Here is a 22,719-nt window from a genome sequence, read left to right as displayed (position 1 = left end):
TGTGGACCTGGTGGGGCCACTTCCGCCTTCGCACGGGGTTGCTCATCTTCTTACAATGGTGGACCGCACCACTCGGTGGCCGGAGGTGGTTCCTTTGTCATCCACCACTTCCGCAGATGTCGCCAGTGTAGTGTATGTGCTTTAAGTCAGAACTACTTTTTACAGCTCCTGTATACTGTAGTACCGGCAGTGACCACACCGGTATATAAGCTGTGCGCATGCCTCTGTACCCCAGTCTAGAGATTATCCTCCTCCAGTAAAGACCTGTTATTTGTTTATGTGCAGCATCCGTGTAATTATTTATCCACTGAACCACGGATCTAACAGTGGCGATGAGTGTTGATGCGAATCTACCTGCAACATAAAAAAAAATAGTCGAGTCCAGGAACACGGGCGTCGACCGCGAGCAACCGCCCAGCAGTCAGGCAGAGATCCAACTTCGCTGGGGAGGCTGTGGAGAGCCGGGCTTGGTTCCCCAGCCACAACGAGCAGTAAGAGACCGACGACAGGTCCAGAGCAGACACTTCCCGAGCAGCGGCGGCTGGAGCCGACCGACGGCAGAGAGAGAGAGCCGGGCAGCGTCGACGGGGTAAGAAAGAGGGTGAAGAGAGCAGGGCGCAGCCGGGGGTTGATCACCGAGCGGCGTCGAGGAAAAATACTGCAAACTGGAGAGAGAGAGGGTAAGAAACAGCCGGGTTCTAGACTGAGCGGCGTCGACAAATATCAAGAGAAGAACATGCAGAGCACAGCCAGGGATCACGGGCTGATCAGGGTCCGTGGGGCGAAGCAAGGGGAGACGCCATTGAGCCGCGGAGAAGCAGGGAGAGTGCGGGAGGCGCCATTGAACCGCGGAGAAGAAGGAAGAGCGCGGGAGACGCCATTTTGCGAAGCCGCAGCGGAGAAGACGGGCGAGCGCGAGAAGGAAGGAAAGCGCGGGAGACGCCATTTTGTGCCAGCGGAGAAGAAGGGGAAGCGCGGGAGGCGCCATTGGGGATAGTTAACACACAACCAAGGATGTCGAAGAGTGGCAGTATCTCTACGTTTGACAATGAAGTCGAAGATTGGGTGACATATGTGGAACATATTGAGGTGTACTGCAGGGCGAATGAAGTGCCAGATGCTAATAAAGCACTGGTTCTGTTAAATTCCATGGGTGCAAAAACTTATGGGTTACTGCGAAATCTAATAACCCCAGAGAAGCCGGTAAACAAGAATTTTGAAAGCATAGTAGAAATCCTACAGGACCACTTAAACCCCACACCGCTGCTGATAGCAGAACGATTTAAGTTCCATAAAAGGAACCAACACAAAGACGAAAGCAATGCTGAGTACCTAACGGAACTGCGGAAGCTATTGAAATACTGCCAGTTTGGAGCGGGACTAGCAGACACGTTAAGGGACAAGTTTGTGTGTGGGCTACAAAGTGAAGGAACCCAGAAACGGCTTCTATCAGAAAAGGACCTTACACTGGACAAAGCTTTCAGTATGGCAGTATCACACGAAGCAGCCGCAAGGGGCGCTGCAGAGATACAACGGAGACCGCAAGAATATGGCACCAACGAAATGACCTATGGAACAGGGAAGTGCTATCGCTGCGGCAGAACAACACATGACCAGAAAGATTGTTGGTTCAAGGACCAAGTGTGCAGACAGTGTGGGAAAGCAGGACACATAGCAAGAGTCTGCAGGTCTGGGAAGAAAATCAACAGTAAGAAATCTCCACAGGAGAAGTACAAAAAGGTACACCAGGTGATGGACAGTGGTTCAGATGAACAGAAAAGTGACACAGACTCCGGAAGTAAGGAGCTGGGTTGCCTGAAACTACATAATGTAACCGAAATGGAGGATCACCAGACTATCTGGGTTACACTCAAGATAGACGGAGTCCAAGTGGAAATGGAATTGGACACAGGGTCAGCTCTAACAGTCATAAATCAAAGAGACGACAAGTGGCTATTTTCACACATACCCTTGAAAGCTACAGAGATTGTCTTGAAGACGTATACGGGGCAAAAAGTCTACCCCAAAGGAAAAATAAGGGTGAAAGTGACATATAAAGGTCAGGAAATACCTAAAATGGATATATATGTATTGCCAAATGGAGGACCACCACTGCTAGGACGTGAATGGATCCGGAAGATACATTTAGATTGGCATTCCATACAGGCACTGAAGGTGGAGGCCAAAAAGGATGACGACGTCACACCTGGACGACTGTCAAAAATGCTAACTGACGCAAAATAAGTGTTCCAGGAGGGACTAGGAACACTAAAAGGAATAACAGCAACAATTAAAATAGAGGATAATTCAAGCCCAAAGTTTCTGAAGGCCAGACCAGTGCCTTATGCGATCAGACCAGCAGTTGAAGAAGAGCTGGAAGGGTTGGAACATTCAGGAGTACTGTCCAAAGTGGACTGGAGCGAGTGGGCTACACCCATCGTTCCTGTAATGAAGAAGTCGTTGAGTAATACGCCTGGGGAACCAAAGAAGGTCCGCATCTGTGGGGATTTTAAGGTGACAGTGAACCCAGTCCTTCACATGGTGCAATATCCGCTTCCACGAATTGAGGATATTTTCGCCTCGCTATCTGGTGGTAAGCGCTTCACCAAAATTGATTTAGCCCAGGCGTACTTGCAAATGGAGGTAGAAGAAGCTTCGAAACATTACCTTATGATCAACACCCATAAAGGTCTCTATCAATACAACTGGCTGGTGTTTGGTGTAGCCTCGGCTCCGGCTATCTGGCAAAGGGCGATGGATCAGGTCCTGCAGGGGATTCCAGGGACCCAGTGTTATTTGGACGACATCTTGGTCACGGGCGAAAATGACGGTGATCACCTCGCTAACTTGGAGAAGGTGCTCGCCAGATTAAAGGAATATGGGCTACGAGCTAATCGCCACAAGTGCGAGTTTTTCCAGAAACAGATCTCGTATTGCGGCCACGTCATCGATGAAGAGGGGTTACATAAGTCCCCTGACAAGATTGAGGCAGTAGTCAAGGCTCCAGCACCGGAAAATGTGTCACAACTGAGGTCGTTCCTCGGGCTGGTAAACTATTACCACAAGTTCTTACCAAATTTGTCTACGGTATTACACCCACTGAACACCCTACTGCAAACAGGGGTGCCATGGAAGTGGGATGACGAACGTAGACGAGCTTTCCAGAAGTGTAAAGAATTGATCACATCAAAAGAGGTGTTGGCCCATTTCAACCCAACACTACCAATTCGTTTGGCATGTGATGCATCACCCTACGGCATTGGAGCGGTGCTGTTGCACAAATTCCCAGACGGGTTGGAGAGGCCAGTAGCCTTTGCGTCTCGGTCACTAACCTCAGCCGAGCGCAACTACGCCCAGATTGACAGGGAGGCCCTCAGCCTAGTATGGGGAGTAAAAAAATTCAACCATTATCTGCATGGGCAGAAGTTCACCTTGCTGACTGACCACCAACCACTTGTCTCCATCTTTAATCCTAAGAAGGGCGTGCCAGTAATGACTGCACAGCGGTTACAAAGATGGTCCCTGTTTCTAGGGGTGAATCAATATGAAATAGAATATAAAGGCACGAAACAGCATGGGAACGCTGATGGGCTATCGTGCCTGCCACTGCCTACGGTGGAGGAAGCACCAGCAGTGGACCCTATCAAGATATTTTATTCGTCGATAATTGAACGATTGCCAGTAACAAACGTGGATATAGAGAAGGAGACCCGCAATGATCCAACGCTGTCACGGGTATATGAATTGACGGTGAGGGGATGGCCAACACATGGCGACTCCCTGTTGCCAGCATTCTCATCCAGAAGAGAACAGCTGTCAGTATGCCAGGGGACAGTGATGTGTGGATCCAGAGTGGTGATTCCACCCAAGTTAAGGGAGAGAGTGCTAAAGGAGCTACATGAAGGTCATCTGGGGGGAGTGAAAATGAAAAGCCTTGCTAGGGCTTATGTGTGGTGGCCGGGAATCAATCAACAAATCGAAGACCTAACTAAGAGCTGCTTAGGATGCCAGAAGGTCCAAAATGCACCACCACATGACCCTCTACACCCATGGGAGTGGCCCTCCTCTCCATGGCAACGGGTGCACATTGATTTCGCTGGTCCATTCATGGACTCAATGTTCTTAATAGCAGTGGATGCTCATTCAAAGTGGCCTGAGGTGATAAAGATGTCTTCAACCACTACAGAGAAAACGATTGCAGTCCTACGGACCATATTTGCCAGAAACGGGTTGCCAGAGCAGATCTGCTCTGATAATGGACCACAGTTTGTGTCCGACGAGTTCCAAAAATTCATGAAAAGGAATGGGGTAAGGCATTACACATCCGCCCCGTATCATCCAGCCACCAATGGATTGGCTGAGAGGTTCGTACAAACCTTTAAGAAGGCGATAAAGGCCATGTGCGACAAGGAAATTCCACTACAGCATAAGATGGACAATTTCTTATTAGCCTACCGAAACGCGACACATGCAGTTACCAACCAGACCCCGGCCATGATGTTCTTTAACCAAAGGTTGAGGTCTCGTCTGGACTTGCTCAGACCAAATGTGCGAAGAAATGTTGAGGACAAACAATTCCAGCACATCAACGAGAAGCCGACAAGGATCTTCAATGTCGGGCAACCAGTCTTGGCCCGTGACTATCGAACAGAGAAGTGGCAACCCGGAACGATATGTACAAGGCAGGGGCCATTAACGTACACAGTGGATGTCGGGGAGAACATTGTGAGACGCCACGTCGATCAGATCTTAGCGTCACAGGAAGGCGTCAACCCCATGTCTCGAGTACCTGGGATGAACCTGACATACCGGTAGCATCTACTTCAGACCCAGTAGCAGTGGAACCCGATGAACTACCCAATGAAAGGGGATCAGAATCGCCTCTGCACCAAGAACAAGATCCTCCGGAAAGGCGCTATCCCGAAAGGGTCAGGAAGCCGCCCCAAAGACTGAATCTATAAATGGACTTTTGTTATTGAATGTACATGTAAAAATGTAATTGTTATTTGAATATTAAGGGGGTATTATTAATCTAAAAAGGGAGGAATTGTAGTGTATGTGCTTTAAGTCAGAACTATTTTTTACAGCTCCTGTATACTGTAGTACCGGCAGTGACCACACCGGTATATAAGCTGTGCGCATGCCCCTGTACCCCAGTCTAGAGTTTATCCTCCTCCAGTAAAGACCTGTTATTTGTTTATGTACAGCATCCGTGTAATTATTTATCCACTGAACCACGGATCTAACAGCCAGGGCATTCATCTCCTCTTGGGTTGCCCGTTTCGGGGTACCGGCGGACATCTCGTCTGATCGTGGGCCGCAGTTTTCTTCTGAGGTCTGGAACGCTGTGGCTCAGGGGCTCGGCGTCAAGTTACATCACACCACTGCCTACCATCCACAGGCGAACGGCCTGTGTGAACGATTCCACAGGTCGCTCAAAGCCGCACTGCGAGCCAGGCTTCAAGTCGCGGGCTGGGTGGACAGGCTTCCATGGGTCCTTTTGCGTCTTCGTACGGCACCTAAAGAAGATCTTCAATCGTCCTCGGCGGAGCTCGTATATGGCCAGCCGCTACGTGTACCAGGAGATTTCCTTCCGACTCCAACAGAGCCATGGTCCGGATCCCAGCAGCTCATCAGCCATCAGGAGGCGGCCAGAAGTTTCGCTCCAGTGCCTACGTCACATCACGGCTTGCAGAGCTCCCACGTCCCAGCTGAGCTGAAGAACGCCGACTATGTGTTTATCCGCCACGACACGCATCGGGATCCGCTCAAACCCCCTTACACTGGTCCTTTCCGCGTGATAGAGCCGGGAGACAAAACTTTTTCGGTCGATATCGGTGGCAAACCTGACCACATTTCGGTTGATCGGTTGAAGCCGGCTCACTTGGAACTTGACCGCCCAGTCGAGATCGCACAACCGCCGAAACGTGGCCGACCGCCCACAGTCGCCGTGCCAGATCAAACGCAACCGCCCGCCAGCTCGCCCGCCGTCCATCAGCTTCCACCTCAAGGCTACAGAAGCCGATCTGACAGGCTTGTCAGGCCTCCTCGCTGTTTTACTTTTGCTATTAAAGACAATTCTGGGGGGGCACATGTGGCAGAGCCACTAAGGGTCTCCGATCAGTTGTATATAATTCCCTTTAATAATATGTTAGCTACAGCCTGAGTCTGTATCTTTGTTTTCACTGTTTACATGTACAGAGCGTGATCACTTTAATAGCGCGGGTAAAAGCGATGACGTCACACCGTTCATCACGTGACCCCCCACCAGCGGGAAAAACGTGATGACGTCATGACGTCAGCCACGGGACTGCCCAAGCAGTCCTCGTGGAGCCTCCGAATTGACTAGACCTATATTCGATGTTCTCCTGTAGTTATTCGTTAAACTCTGTTAGTTTTCATTAAACCTCGTTTATTTGATCGCCTGAGTGGACCTCAGTCTTTTGGATAGGAACTAGACATTCCTACATTGTAATAAAGGCTAACATACCATTTGCTTTCCTAATTGCTTGCTGTACCTGCATGTTAACTTTCAGTGATTTGTGTATAAGGACACCCAGGTCCCTCTGAACACCAACATTTCCCAATCTCTCACCATTTAAAAAATACTCTGCTTTTCTATTTTTCCTACCAAAGTGGATAACTTCACATTTTCCCACATTATATTCCATTTGCCATGATCTTGCCCACTCACTTAGCCTGTCTATATACCCTTGAAGCCTCTTTGCATCCTCCTCACAACTTACATTCCCACCCAGCTTTGTATCATCAGCAAACTTGGATATATTACATTTGGTCTCCTCATCCAAATCATTGATGTAGATTATGAGGGAATATGATCCATGACCGAAGTGGAGTGTAATTGAATTGAAACCAGGCGGGAAGGGATTAGTGCCAATTAACTGCCTGGTAACAGGTAGTTAACAGGCAGTTTTTAGCCTAATCCCTATTTTTAAGGTTGAAGTGTGGGATTTCCGACGGCTCCAAACCACGCCAGGTTAGAGGAGGTGGACTGTCGAGTTGAAGGACTTGGAGGGGTCGAGATGTCGGTGTTCAGGTGAGTGATGTGTGCATGAGTGCAGAGGTAAGTGTGTTTGGTGTGTCTAAAGTGATTAAAGAAGTTTTACATACCTTTTTTTACCTTTTCAGCCTTCCTTCCTTTAGGTCTCAGGAATCCCTCATCTCACCGGCACAGAAAGCAGAATGGCTGCAAACTGTCAAAAGTGACAGCCTTCAGCTTACTGTGCAGGACAGATTTCTAACTGAGTCTGTGGAGAAGGACTTATGTTAGAAGTAAGACTGTCAGTGTTTGACAGCTTCAAACAGCTGTGAAACGCTGATATTTCATCTGTCAAAACCTCTTGACAGATGAAATTTCAGTCTGTGACATCACCTGTTGCCGGGTGCTGCTTAATTGGCCTGCTGAGCCTGCTGGGCGGGCTCAACAATGTCAATCAAGTTAAGATCGCATGGATTGGCCGCATCTCGATGGAGGCGGGACTAGAACCCCGAAAGTTGTAGTCCCGCCTCCAACCCGACTCCTGAATGAAAATCCTGCCCAAAGAGTCTGCAAAGGGATATAGACAGACTGAGTGAGTGGGCAGTAAGGTGGAGATGGAGCATAATGTAGGGAAATGTGAGGTTATTCACTTTGGCAGGAAGAATAGAAAAACAGAATATTTTTTAAATGGTGAGAAACTTTCAAATGTTGGTGTTGAGAAAGATTTGGGTGTCCTCGTGCAAGAAACACAGAAAGCGAGCATGCAGGTACAGCAAGCAATAAGGAAGGCAAATGGCATGTTGGCCTTTATTACAAGGGGGTTGGAGTATTAGAGTAAGGAAATCTTGCTACAATTGTACAGGGCCTTGGTGAGACCACACCTGGAGTACTGTGTGCAGTTTTGGTCTCCTTATCTAAAGAAGGATATACTTGCCTTGGAGATGGTGCAACAAAGGTTCACTAGATTGATCCCTGGGATGAGAGGACTGTCCTATGATGAGAGATTGTGTAGAATGGGCCGATACTCTCTGGAGTTTAGAAGAATGAGAGGTGATCTCATTGAAACATACAAGATTCTGAGGGGTATTGACAGGGTAGATACTGATTGGAGTGTCTAGAACTAGGGGTCATAGTCTTAGGATAAGGGGTAGGACATTTAAGACTGAGATGAGGAGGAATTTCTTCACTCAGAGGGTGGTGAATATTTGGAATTCTCTATCCCACAGGGCTGTGGATGCTGAGTCTTTGGGTATATTCAAGGCTGAGATAGATAGATTTTTGGACTCTAGGGGAATCAAGGGATATGGAGATCAGGCGGGAAAGTGGAGTTGAGGTCAATGATCAGCCATGAACTTATTGAATGGCGGAGCAGGCTCGAGGGGCCGTGTGGCCGACTCCTGCTCTTACTTCTTATGTTCTTATGTTCGAATTCTGGGCACCACACTTTAAGAAGGATGTAAAGACTTTAGAGAAGGTGCAGAAAAGATTTCCAAGAATGGTTCCAGCAATGAGGGATTTCAGTTACGTGGATAGACTGGAGAAGCTGGGGTTGTTCTCCTTGGAGCAGAGAAGATTGAAAGGAGATTTGATGGAGGTGTTCAAAATCATGTGTGGTCCAGACAGAGTAGATAGAGAGAAACTGTCCCCATTGGCGGAAGGGTCGAGAACCAGAGGATACAGATTTAAGGTGATTGGCAGAAGAACCAAAGGTGACATGAGTAAAAACTATTTTACGCAGCGAGTGGTTAGGATCTGGAATGCACTGCCTGAGAGGGTGGTGGAGGCAGACTCAATCACAGCTTTCAAAAGGGAGTTGGATAAGTACCTGAAGGAAATAAAATTGCAGGGCTACAGGGAAAGGGCGGGGGAGTGGGACTAGCTGAAGTGCTCTTGCAGAGAGCCGGCATGGGCTCGAGGGGCTGAATGGCCTCCTTCTGTGCTGTAACCATTCTATGATTCTATGATTCTAATAACTTGCAGTCCAGAGCTGCCAGCAGGTAAGTCCTAATAATTAGGGGAGGTTCTGTAATGCAGGTTAATTGTGTTTTGTTCTTGCAACACCTGCCATTGATTGCCTTTGCATTACATTTTTTTTTAACTGTTTTATATTGTTATCAGTCAGAATGGGAACCAGAATAAAAAAACTGTTATTGGGAGGAATGGGACTAGTTACATATCCTGAGAAAGGATCAGGAAATTCGAGGGCCGCACAATGGGGCAGAGACCCGACACTGTCAGCACCCCTTCCTCCACCTTTTGCCTGGAGAATGTCAGTTCTCCAAGCATAGGAAAAAAGGAAAATCTACTCTTTTGTCTTCAGCATGGGCCCTGCTGGTGCGAGACTCTCTATCTGGGGTTCTGATAATGAGATTGTCCTTAATTAGAGTCTGATAATGAAACGCTCATTAATAGGGGCCCTGATGTTAAGACTGCCTTTAAGTGAGAGCCCTGTTGCTGAGATTCTTTAACTGTGATCCTTAGGAGAGACACATCCCTTCAATAGAGACCCTGATGCTGAGACACTCTCTTTAATAGGGACCCTGATGGTGAGATACTCCCTTTAATTGGGGCCCTCATGGTGAGACAGTGGCCACGAAATTCAGCTCCTTTGCGCCTGCCGTTAGCGCCTCCAGGGGGCACTAACAGGGTGCAAAGGGCTTATCGCCCAGGCGGGGGAAGCGCCCCCCGAGAAATTCGGCAGGGCGCTACTGAGGCGCTAGCCGATAGCGCTGCGGCCGTGCCGATAGTGCCCTGGGCAGCTGCATCGCCGGCCATGACGTCATCACCGTGTGCCGCGACTCTTTACCGCCCCGCGGCAGAAATTCGGCTGTGCCCTGCAAGGCTGCCGCGGGCGATGTCAGTGCCAGCCTCGCGGATCGCGAGCCAGACTGACCTCCGCTCGCAGGGCGCTAATTAAAGGGAAGTGCGGTCGCGACCCGCGCCGCCATTTTATATTTTTTGGCCGACCTCCAGGTTGGCCCTCCGTGGCGGCCCGTACCACGGTCCGTGGCTGCCATCGCGCAGCCTGGCATCATGCCACCCTGGTGGGCTAGTGCGGGCCATCGGAGGCACTGCAGAGCTCACAGCGTCCCTCCCCTTTAACGGAAGGCGAGGGGCGCTGAAACATGTCAGCGGTATGGTGCTCCAGCGCTACCCAACACCGCCCTGAGAGGAAGTGGAGCGCCCGAGATAGCGCTCCGCTTCCTCGCCGGGGCAGTAAGCCAGGTCGGTACTTCCGCGCTGGGCGCTAAATCTCCGGCGATAATTTGGTTACCGCCCCCAAAATGGGGCATAACTGAATTTTGCTCCCAGTCTCATTAATAGGGACCCTGAAGCTGAGACACTCTCTTTAATAAGGACTCTGATGGTGACGCTCTCCCTTTAATAAGGACTTTGATGGTGAGACACTCTTTTTAATAGGGACTCTGATGGTGAGACTCTCCTTTTAATAGGGACCCTGAAGTTGAGACACTCTCTTTAATAGGGACTCTGATGGTGAGACTCTTTCTTTAATAGGGACCCTGATGGTGAGACTCTCCCTTTAATGGGGACCCTGATGGTGAGACTCTTCCTTTAATAGGGACCCTGATGGTGAGACTCTCCCTTTAATGGGGACTCTGATGGTGAGACTCTCCCTTTAATAGGGACTCTGATGGTGAGACTCTCCCTTTAATAGGGCCTCTGATGGTGAGACTCTCCTTTAATAGGGCCTCTGATGGTGAGACTCTTCCTTTAATAGGGACCCTGATGGTGAGACTCTCCCTTTAATAGGGACTCTGATGGTGAGACTCTCCCTTTAATAGGGCCCCTGATGGTGAGACTCTCCCTTTAATGGGGGCCCTGATGGTGAGACTCTCCCTTTAATAGGGACTCTGATGGTAGGGCCCCTGATGGTGAGACTCTCCCTTTAATAGGGCCCCTGATGGTGAGACTCTCCCTTTAATAGGGCCCCTGATGGTGAGACTCTCCCTTTAATAGGGCCCCTGATGGTGAGACTCTCCCTTTAATAGGGACTCTGATGGTGAGACTCTCCCTTTAATAGGGCCCCTGATGGTGAGACTCTCCCTTTAATAGGGCCCCTGATGGTGAGACTCTCCCTTTAATAGGGCCCCTGATGGTGAGACTCTCCTTTTAATAGGGCCCCTGATGGTGAGACTCTCCCTTTAATAGGGCCCCTGATGGTGAGACTCTCCCTTTAATAGGGACTCTGATGGTGAGACTCTCCCTTTAATAGGGACTCTGATGGCGAGACTCTCCCTTTAATAGGGCCCCTGATGGTGAGACTCTCCCTTTAATAGGGACTCTGATGGTGAGACTCTCCCTTTAATAGGGCCCCTGATGGTGAGACTCTCCCTTTAATAGGGACCCTGATGGTGAGACTCTCCCTTTAATAGGGACCCTGATGGTGAGACACTGCCTTTAAGTAGGGCCCTGATGGTGAGACTCTCCCTTTAATAGGGACCCTGATGGTGAGACTCTCCCTTTAATAGGGACCCTGATGGTGAGACACTGCCTTTAAGTAGGGCCCTGATGGTGAGACTCTCCCTTTAATAGGGACCCTGATGGTGAGACACTGCCTTTAAGTAGGGCCCTGATGGTGAGACTCTCCCTTTAATAGGGCCCCTGATGGTGAGACTCTCCCTTTAATAGGGACCCTGATGGTGAGACACTCCCTTTAATAGGGCCCCTGATGGTGAGACTCTCCCTTTAAGTAGGGCCCTGATGGTGAGACTCCTGCTCATGCCACATGCCACATGCACCACTTCCATTCATACTTACAAATAAGCTGCTTTGCCTTCTTCCGCGTCCTTGGTTTTGGTGCTTGACCCGTTCTTTTTCCCACAAATCCTTGTGGTGATGCACATCAGCAATCCACACTGTTTTGTGAAGAAGCAGCTAACATCAGTGATAACGAGGATTAACAAGAGAGCGGCAGCGCCGAGACCAACAACTGCCCCAAGGCCTAGACTCCTGAACATGGTATCTAAAAAGCAAAGAAATATAAAACCAATAAAATATAATCAGTGTCTGCTCTTTTGGGTTATATCAACGTTTAAGGCTTTCTGTGGTATAATTATACACCCTGTCACATGGCAAACATGTTGAACCAATGGGCTATTGGTAGTCCACCAATCAGGAGTGGGTTAGGGTTGGTCTTCCTGTGCTTACCTGTCATGTTTAAAGATATCCTGTTAATCTCCCCTATCATATAGGGGAACTCAAGCTACGCAATGGACTTAGATGGAGTGGAGTGACAGAGAGGCGGGGGCGGGGGGGAGGAAGGAAGTCAGAGGGACAAGGAACTAACCGCCAAGCCCAATACTCTCCTCCATACTACAGACCCTAAGGGGTCGATTTTCCTGGAGCCGTCAGGCGGGGTTTCAGGCGTGGTGGGGGGGGGGAATCCTGAATTCGGGGGGTCCAACACCATCCCGCCCTAAACCCCGCCCCACGCAAGTTTCAGGTGCGGCGGGTACCCGCCCCGCACTGGGACCCGCCGACCCGAGGTGGGAAGGGATTAGTGCCAATTAACTGCCTGTTAACAGGCAGTTTTTAGCCTAATCCCTATTTTGAGGGGTTTCGTGTGGGTTTCCCGATGGCTCCAAACCACGCCAGGTTAGAGCAGGCAGGCCGTCGGGTTGAAGGAGTTGGAGGGGTCGCGATGTCGGTGCTCAGGTGAGTGATGGGTGCATGAGTGCAAAGGTAAGTGTGTTTGGTGTGTCTAAAGTGTGTAAAGAAGTTTTACTTACCTGTACTTACCTTAACAGCCTTTCTTCCTGTAGGCGTCGGGAGCACATCATTCAGCCGGCACTTAAAGCTGAACGGCTGCGATCTGTGAAAAGTGACAGCCTTCAGCTTTGAGTGCTGCTGAGAGTTCTAACTGAGTCTGTGCAGAATGACTCATGTTAGAACTCAGACTGTCAGTGTTTGGCAGCTTCAAACAGCTGTGAAACATTGATATTTCATCTGTCAAGAACTCTTGACAGATGAAATGGCAGTCTGTGACGTCACCTGTTGCCAGGTGGCCCTTAATTGGCCTGCTGAGCCCGCTGGGCGGGCTCAACAAGGTCAATCAAGGGAAAATCGCGCGGATTGGCCGGACGTCGAAGTAGGCGGGTCTAAAACCCGAAAGTTGTAGTCCTGCCTTCTTCCCGACAGCTTCAGGAAAATCGACCCCTAAATGTCAGCTATGTCAAATAATACCTTCTGAGGTTGGGTTTAAGGTACATTAAGAGCCTGAGTGGCACCTAAAGTTGGCCTGCTTGATGCTGAAAGTGAATGCCCAAAGTCTTAAATAGTAAAACAGTGGAATTCCTCTCTGCTAACATCCATTCATTTGGTCTCTATGAAAAGAATTCTTAAAAAAATGTAAAGGCACAATATATGTCCCCTCTATTTCACATAACTGTGCTCAACACATCACTCACGTTTGACTTTTATGTTGTGTGGGATATCTTGGCCTCAGATACCATGGCAGTGATCTAAGGTGTCAGCCTTGGCTCAGTTGGTAGCACACTTGCCTCTGAGTCAGAAGGCCATGTGGTTCAAGTCCCACTCCATGGAGCTTCAGCACGTAATCCAGGCTGACACTCCGGTGCAGCGCTGAGGGAGCGCTGCTCTGTCGGAGGGGCTGCCTTTCGGATGAGATGTTAAAACCCTGGGGCTCGTCTGCCCTCTCAGGTGGATGTAAATGATCCCATGGCACGATCTGAAGAAGAGGCTACAACGGCCATTTTGGGGAACAACACTGCGTCTGCTTGGCAAGTGGCCTCCCCGTGATAAGAAGGCTGGTGCCGGGTTCAATTGTAGTTTGCAAACGGTAATCGTCAAGAAGAGCAGGGGAGTTCTCCCCGGTGTCCCGGCCAATATTTATCCTCAATCAACACCTAAAAATAAATTATCTGTTCTTAACCACGTTTCTGTTTTTGGGAGCTTGCTGTGTGCAAACTGGCTGCAGAATTTCCTACATTAGGACAGTGACCACACTTCAAAAAGTACTTGATTGTCTGTAATGTGCTCTGGGGTGTCATTAAAAGTGCTACATAAATGCAAGTCTTTTTTTCTTTTTCGATAGTACTTAATTGGCTATAAAGCACTTTGGAATATTCTGAGGTTGCAAAAGGCACTATATAAATGAACACGCTTCCTTTTTTATCAAGGTTGTATAAAAGGAATAGAAGGTAATTAAAGTTGTCAGTGTGGCCGGTGATATTCCCACCTCTGAGCGAGAGTAGACTATGTGTTCAAGCTCCACTCCAGGACATGAGCACGTAATCTAGGCTGACATCTCGGTGCAGTACAGAGGGAGGGCTGCAGTACCAGAGGTGCCATTTTAAATGACGAGATAGTAAACTGAGGTCCTATCTGCCTGTTCGGATGACCTCATGTACCCATGGTACTGTTCAAAGAAGCACAGGGGAGTCCTCCCCAGTGTCCCGGCCAATATTCTACCCTCAACCAACACCACCAAAAAAACAAATTAACTGGTCATTCCTCTCACCAGGAATGGTAGCATAGCGGTTATACTACTGGACTAGTAATCCAGCAGGCCTGACCTAATGATCCACGGACAGTGAGTTCAAATTTCCCCATGGCAGCTGGGGAATTTAAATTCAGTTAATTCAATAAACCTGGAATAAAAAACGAGTATCAGCAATGGTGATCTATGAAGTTACCAGATTGTTGTAAAAACCCATCTGATTTACGAATATCCTTCAGAGAAGTAAATCTGCCATCCTTACCCGGTCTGGCCTATATGTGACTCCAGACCCACAGCAAAGTAGTTGACTCTTAACTGCCCTCTGCCTAGCAAGCTACTCAGTTGTCAAGAAGGCGGCTCACCCACAACTTCTCGAAGGCAATAAATACTGGCCTTGCCAGCGACACCCACATCCTGTGACTGAATAAAGATTTACTTTTGTGGGACATTGCAGTGTGCAAATTGTCTGCCGCATTGGCCGAGATAGCAACAGTGCCTACACATCAAAGATAAAAATAACCCTTTAGATGTGAAGCAAGGTGAAAGCTATTTATTTATTTCTATAAAGTAACAAATGTTACAAGCTAAACGTGATAAAATCATACAGTCTTATCTCAGGGAGTGAATGGAAATGAGAATTGAGTTGTGTGCTTTCAGCTAGAATAGAGTTCAGTCACATTAAAAAATCGGATGAAAAATAATCAATGGCAAATTAGCGTGATATTTCTTTCATTAACCCGACTCCCAGGCAGAAGCTACGAACCAAACTGACTGCTGCTGCAAAACTGACGTGAGTTTCACTGCCAACCCCAACCCAAACTGACCCAATCCCACGACCAACCACAATCGGACGGATCCAACTCCCACTGCCAATCCCAACCGACCTCACCTAATCCCACTGCTAATCCCAACCGACCTGACCCAATCCCACTGCTAATCCCAACAGACCTGACCCAATCCCAACCAACCTGACCCAATCCCATTGCCAATCCCAACCGACCTGACCCAATTCCACTGCCAATCCCAACCGGCCTCACCCAATCCGAACCGATCTGACCAATCCCACTGCCAATCCCAACTGACCTGACCCAATCACACTGCCAATCCCAACTGACCTGACTCAATCCTGACATGACCCAAACCCACTGCCAATCCCGAACCGACCTGACCCAATCCCAACCGACCTGACCCAATCCCACTGCCAATCCCAACCGACCTGATCCAATCCCAACCGATCTGACCAATCCCACTGCCAACCCCAACTGACTTGACTCAATCCGACTGATAATCCCAACTGTCCTGACTCAATCCTGACTGACCTGACATGACCCAAACCCACTGCCAATCCCAATTGACCTGAACCAATCCCATTGACAATCCCAAGCAAACTGACCCAATCACACTGCCAACACTAACCAGCCTGACCCAACTACCAACATCAACACCAATCCTGCCCTGACCCAGATCCCACTGCCAACCACAACTTAACAAAAGCCTGCTTCTGCTGACGATCCTTGAATTTATTGCGCCAACAGGCAGCCCCTGGTTGCACTTCTCCCAATGTTGTCCATCTAATTACATCTCCCAATGATGTCCCTCTAATTACATCTCCCAATGATGTCCCTCTAATTACATCTCCCAAGGATGTCTCTCTAATTGTACTTCTCCCAATGATGTCTTTCTAACTGTACTTCTCCCAAAGATGTCGTTCTAATTGTACATTTCCTAATCATGTCTCTCTAATTGTACATCTCCTAATGTTGTTCTTCTAATTTTACTTCTCCTAATGATGTCTCTCTAATTAATTGTACTTCTACCAATGATGTTCCTGTAATTGTACATCTCCCAATGATGTCTCCCAATGATATCCCTCCAATTGTAGTTCTTCCAATAATGTTCCTCTAATTGTACTTCTCCCAATGATATCCCTCTAATTGTCCTTCTCCTAATGATGTCCCTCTAACTGTACTTCTCCTAATGATGCCTCTCTAATTGTTCTTCTCCCAATGATGTCCCTCTAATTGTCCTTCTCCCAATGATGTCTCTCTAATTGTCCTTCTCCTAATGATGTCCCTCTAATTGTCCTTCTCCTAATGATGTCCCTCTAATTGTCCTTCTCCCAATGATGTCTCTCTAATTGTCCTTCTCCTAATGATGTCCCTCTAATTGTCCTTCTCCGAATGATGTCCCTCTAACTGTCCTTCTCCTAATGATGTCCCTCTAATTGTACTTCACACAATGATGTCTCTCAAATTGTCGTTCTCCAAATGATGTCCCTCTAATTGTCCTTCTCCCAATGATGTCCCTCTAATTGTCCTTCTCCTAATGATGTCCCTCTAATTGTCCTTCTCCCAATGATGTCTCTCTAATTGTCCTTCTCCCAATGATGTCCCTCTAATTGTCCTTCTCCTAATGATGTCCCTGTAATTGTCGTTCTCCCAATGACGTCCCTCTAATTGTCCTTCTCCCAATGATGTCCCTCTAATTGTCCTTCTCCTAATGGTGTCCCTCTAATTGTCCTTCTCCTAATGATGTCCCTCTAATTGTCCTTCTCCCAATGATGTCCCTCTAATTGCACTTCTCCCAATGATGTCTCTCTAATTGTCCTTCTCCCAATGATGTCCTTCTAATTGTCCTTCTCCTAATGATGCCCCTCTAATTGTACTTCTCCCAATGATGTCTCTCAAATTGTCCTTCTCCCAATGATGTCCCTCTAATTGTACTTCTCCCAATGATGTCCCTCTAATTGTTCTTCTCCTAATGATGTCCCTCTAATTGTACTTCTCCCAATGATGTCCCTCTAATTGTCCTTCTCCCAGTGATGTCTCTCTAATTGTCCTTCTCCCAATGATGTCCCCCGAATTGTACTTCTCCCAATGATGTCCCTCTAATTGTTCTTCTCCTAATGATGTCCCTCTAATTGTCCTTCTCCCAATGATGTCCCTCTAATTGCACTTCTCCCAATGATGTCTCTCTAATTGTACTTCTCCCAATGATGTCCCTCTAATTGTCCTTCTCCTAATGATGTCTCTCTAATTGTTCTTCTCCCTATGATGTCCCTGTAATTGTACTTCTCCCAATGATGTCTCTCTAATTGTCCTTCTCCCTATGATGTCCCTCTAATTGTCCTTCTCCCAATGATGTCCCTCTAATTGTCCTTCTCCCAATGATGTCCCTCTAATTGTACTTCTCCCAATGATGTCCCTCTAATTGGACTTCTCCCAATGATGTCCCTCTAATTGTCCTTCTCCCAATGATATCCCTCTAATTGTCCTTCTCCAAATGATGTCCCTCTAATTGTCCTTCTCCTAATGATTTCTCTCGAATTGTCCTTCTCCCAATGATGTCCCTCTAATTGTCCTTCTCCTAATGATGTCTCTCTAATTGTTCGTCTCCCTATCATGTCCCTCTAATTGTACTTCTCCCAATGATGTCTCTCTAATTGTCCTTCTCCCTATGATGTCCCTCTAATTGTCCTTCTCCCAATGATGTCCCTCTAATTGTCCTTCTCCCAATGATGTCCCTCTAAATGTACTTCTCCCAATGATGTCCCTCTAATTGTACTTCTCCCAATGATGTCCCTCTAATTGTTCTTCTCCCAATGATGTCCCTCTAATTGTACTTCTCCCAGTGATGTCCCTCTAATTGTCCTTCTCCCAATGATGTCCCTCTAATTGTACTTCTCCGAATGATGTCCCTCAATTGTCCTTCTCCCAATGATGACCCTCTAATTGTACTTCTCCCAATGATGTCCCTCTAATTGTCCTTCTCCCAATGAAGTCCCTCTAATTGTACTTCTCCCAAAGATGTCTCTCTAACTGTACTTCTCCCAATGATGTCTCTCTAATTGTACTTCTCCCAATGATGTCCCTCTAATTGTACTTCTCCGAATGATGTCCCTCTAATTGTACTTCTCCCAATGATGTCCCCCTAATTGTACTTCTCCCAATGATGTCCCTCTAATTATACTTCTCCCAATGATGTCCCTCTAATTGTCCTTCTCCCAATGATGTCAATCTAATTGTCCTTCTCCCAATGATCTCCCTCTAATTGTACTTCTCCCAATGCTATCCCTCTAATTGTCCTTCTCCCAATGATGCCCCTCTAATTGTTCTTCTCCCTATGATGTCTCTCTAATTGTTCTTCTCCCAATGATGTCCCTCTAACTGTAATTCTCCCAATGATGTCTCTCTAATTGTACTTAACCCAATGATGTCTATCTCATTGTCGTTCTCCCAATGATGTCCCTCTAATTGTAATTCTCCCAATGATGTCTCTCTAATTGTACTTCTCCCAATGATGTCTATCTCATTGTCGTTCTCCCAATGATGTCCCTCTAATTTTCCTTCTCCCAATGATGCTCCTCTAATTGTACTTCTCCCAATGATGTCCCTCTAATTGTCCTTCTCCCTATGATGTCTCTAATTGTCCATCTCCCAATGATGTCCCTCTAATTGTTCTTCTCCCAATGATGTCTCTCTAATTGTCCTTCTCCCAATGATGTCCCTCTAATTGTCCTTCTCCCAATGATGTCCCTCTAATTGTCCTTCTACCAATGATGTCCCTCTAATTGGACTTCTCCCAATGTTGTCTCTCTAATTGTCCTTCTCCCAATGATATCCCTCTAATTGTCCTTCTCCCAATGATGTCCTTCTAATTGTCCTTCTCATAATGATGTCCCTCTAATTGTACTTCTCCAAATGATGTCCCTCTAATTGTACTTCTCCCAATGATGTCCCTCTAATTGTACTTCTCCCAGTGATGTCCCCCTAATTGTACTTCTCCCAATGATGTCCCTCTAATTGTCCTTCTCCCAATGATGTCCCTCTAATTGCCCTTCTCCCAATGATGTCCCTCTAATTGTACTTCTCCACAATGATGTCCCTCTAATTGTCCTTCTCCCAATGATGTCCCTCTAATTGCCCTTCTCCCAATGATGTCCCTCTAATTGTACTTCTCCACAATGATGTCCCTCTAATTGTCCTTCTCCCAATGATGTCCGTCTAATTGCACTTCTCCCAATAATGTCCCTCTAATTGTCCTTCTCCCAATGATGTCCCTCTAATTGTACTTCTCCCAATGATGTCTCTCTAATTGTCCTTCTCCCAATGATGTCTCTCTAATTGTCCCTCTCCCAATCATGTCCCTCTAATTGCACTTCTCCCAATGATGTCTCTCTAATTGTACTTCTCCCAATGATGTCTATCTAATTGCCTTCTCCCAATGATGTCTCTCTAATTGTCCTTCTCCCAATGATGTCCCTCTAATTGTCCTTCTCCCAGTGATGTCTCTAATTGTCCTTCTCCCAATGATGTCCCTCTAATTGTCCTTCTCCCAGTGATGTCCCCCTAATTGTACCTCTCCCAATGATCTCCCTCTAATTGTCCTTCTCCCAATGATGTCCCTCTAATTGTCCTTCTCCCAATGATGTCCCTCTAATTGTACTTCTCCACAATGATGTCCCTCTAATTGTCCTTCTCCCAATGTAGTCTCTCTAATTGTCCTTCTCCCAATGATGTCCCTCTAATTGTACTTCTCCCAATGATGTCTCTCTAATTGTCCTTCTCCCAATGATGTCTCTCTAATTGTCCTTCTCCCAATCATGTCCCTCTAATTGCACTTCTCCCAATGATGTCTCTCTAATTGTACTTCTCCCAATGATGTCTCTCTAATTGCCTTCTCCCAATGATGTCTCTCTAATTGTCCTTCTCCCAATGATGTCCCTCTAATTGTCCTTCTCCCAATGATGTCTCTCTAATTGTACTTCTCCCAATGATGTGCCTCTAATTGTACTTCTCCCAATGATGTCCCTCTAATTGTACTTCTCCCAATGATGTCCCTCTAATTGTACTTCTCCCAATGATGTCCCTCTAATTGTACTTCTCCCAATGATGACCCTCTAATTGTACTTCTCCCAATGATGTCTCTCTAATTGTACTTCTCCCAATGATGTGTCTCTAATCGTACTTCTCACAATGATGTCTCTGTAATTGTACTTCTCCCAATGATGTCCCTCTAATTGTACTTCTCCCAATGATGTCCCTCGAATTGTACTTCTCCCAATGATGTCCCTCTAATTGTACTTCTCCCAATGATGTCCCCCTAATTGGACTTGTCCCAATGATGTCCCTCTAATTGTCCTTCTCCCAATGATGTCCCTCTAATTGTACTTCTCCCAATGATGTCCCTCTAATTGTCCTTCTCCACAATGATGTCCCTCTAATTGTCCTTCTCCCAATGTAGTCTCTCTAATTGTCCGTCTCCCAATGATGTCCCTCTAATTGTACTTCTCCCAATGATGTCCCTCTAATTGTCCTTCTCCCAATGATGTCCCTCTAATTGTCCTTCTCCCAATGATGTCCCTCTAGTTGTCCTTCTCCCAATGATGTCCCTCTAATTGTACTTCTCCCAATGATGTCCCTCTAATTGTCCTTCTCCCAATGATGTCCCTCTAATTGCACTTCTCCCAATGATGTCCCTCTAATTGTACTTCTCCCAATGATGTCTCTTTAATTGTCCTTCTCCCAATGATGTCCCTCTATTTGTACATCTCCCAATGAGGTCCCTCTAATTGTCCTTCTCACAATGATGTCCCTCTAATTGTACTTCTCCCAATGATGTCCCTCTAATTGTCCTTCTCACAATGATGTCCCTCTAATTGTACTTCTCCCAATGATGTCCCTCTAATTGTACTTCTCCCAATGATGTCTCTCTAATTGTACATCTCCCAATGATGTCCCTCTAATTGTACTTCTCCCAATGATGTCCCTCTAATTGTACTTCTCCCAATGATGTCCCTCTAATTGTACATCTCCCAATGATGTCCCTCTAATTGTACTTCTTCCAATGATGACCCTCGAATTGTCCTTCTCCCAATGATGTCCCTCTTATAGTCCTTCTCCCAATGATGTCCCTCTAATTGTACTTCTCCCAATGATGTCTCTCTAATTGTCCTTCTCCTAATGATGTCCCTCTAATTGTCCTTCTCCCAATGATGTCCATCTAATTGTCCTTCTCCCAATGATGTCCCTCTAATTGTCCTTCTCCCAATGATGTCCCTCTAATTGTCCTTCTCCCAATGATGTCCCTCTAATTGTCCTTCTCCCAATGATGTCTCTCTAATTGTCCTTCTCCCAATGATGTCTCTCTAATTGCCTTCTCCCAATGATGTCTCTCTAATTGTCCTTCTCCCAATGATGTCCCTCTAATTGTCCTTCTCCCAGTGATGTCTCTAATTGTCCTTCTCCCAATGATGTCCCTCTAATTGTACTTCTCCCAATGCTGTCTCTCTAATTGTACTTCTCCCAATGATGTGCCTCTAATTGTACTTCTCCCAATGATGTACCTCCAATTGTACTTCTCCCAATGATGTCCCTCTTATTGTACTTCTCCCAATGATGTCTCTCTAACTGTACTTCTCCCAATGATGTCCCTCTATTTGTACTTCTCCCAATGATGTCTCTCTAATTGTACTTCTCCCAATGATGTCCCTCTAATTGTACTTCTCCCAATGATGTCCCTCTAATTGTACTTCTCCCAATGATGTCTCTCTAATTGTACTTCTCCCAATGATGTGTCTCTAATCGTACTTCTCACAATGATGTCTCTCTAATTGTACTTCTCCCAATGATGTCCCTCTAATTGTACTTCTCCCAATGATGTCCCTCTAATTGCACTTCTCCCAATGATGTCTCTCTAATTGTACTTCTCCCAATGATGTCCCTCTAATTGTACTTCTCCCAATGATGTCTCTCTAATTGTCGTTCTCCCAATGATATCCCTCTAATTGTCCTTCTCCAATGATGTCCTTCGAATTGTCCTGCTCATAAGGATGTCCCTCTAATTGTACTTCTGCCAATGATGTCCCTCTAATTGTACTTCTCCCAATGATGTCCCTCTAATTGTACTTCTCCCAATGATGTCCCCCTAATTGTACTTGTCCCAATGATGTCCCTCTAATTGTCCTTCTCCCCATGATGTCCCTCTAATTGTACTTCTCCCAATGATGTCCCTCTAATTGTCCTTCTCCACAATGATGTCCCTCTAATTGTCCTTCTCCCAATGTAGTCTCTCTAATTGTCCGTCTCCCAATGATGTCCCTCTAATTGTACTTCTCCCAATGATGTCACTCTAATTGTACTTCTCCCAATGATGTCCCTCCAATTGTATTTCTCCCAATGATGTCTCTCTAATTGTCCTTCTCCCAATGATGTCCCTCTAATTGTACATCTCCCAATGA

At 46.9% G+C, this 22,719-nt stretch overlaps 1 protein-coding gene across 1 annotated transcript in view; it reads right to left on the bottom strand.

The window, feature by feature from the left end:
- Positions 1 to 22,719, bottom strand: part of ncam2a (neural cell adhesion molecule 2a) — a 659,443-nt gene that overhangs the window by 24,833 nt on the left and 611,891 nt on the right. Inside the window, exon 15 of the mRNA XM_086007257.1 lies at positions 11,780 to 11,984. Coding sequence (XP_085863383.1) covers positions 11,780 to 11,984 — 205 coding nt within the window. The remainder of the gene's footprint in view (positions 1 to 11,779; positions 11,985 to 22,719) is intronic.

The sequence above is a fragment of the Somniosus microcephalus genome, chromosome 14, assembly GCF_052327205.1.
Source record: "Somniosus microcephalus isolate GS21.2 chromosome 14, FLI_Smic_1.0, whole genome shotgun sequence".
NCBI classification, from domain to species: domain Eukaryota; kingdom Metazoa; phylum Chordata; class Chondrichthyes; order Squaliformes; family Somniosidae; genus Somniosus; species Somniosus microcephalus.
This window is presented reverse-complemented; position numbering and strand designations above follow the sequence as displayed.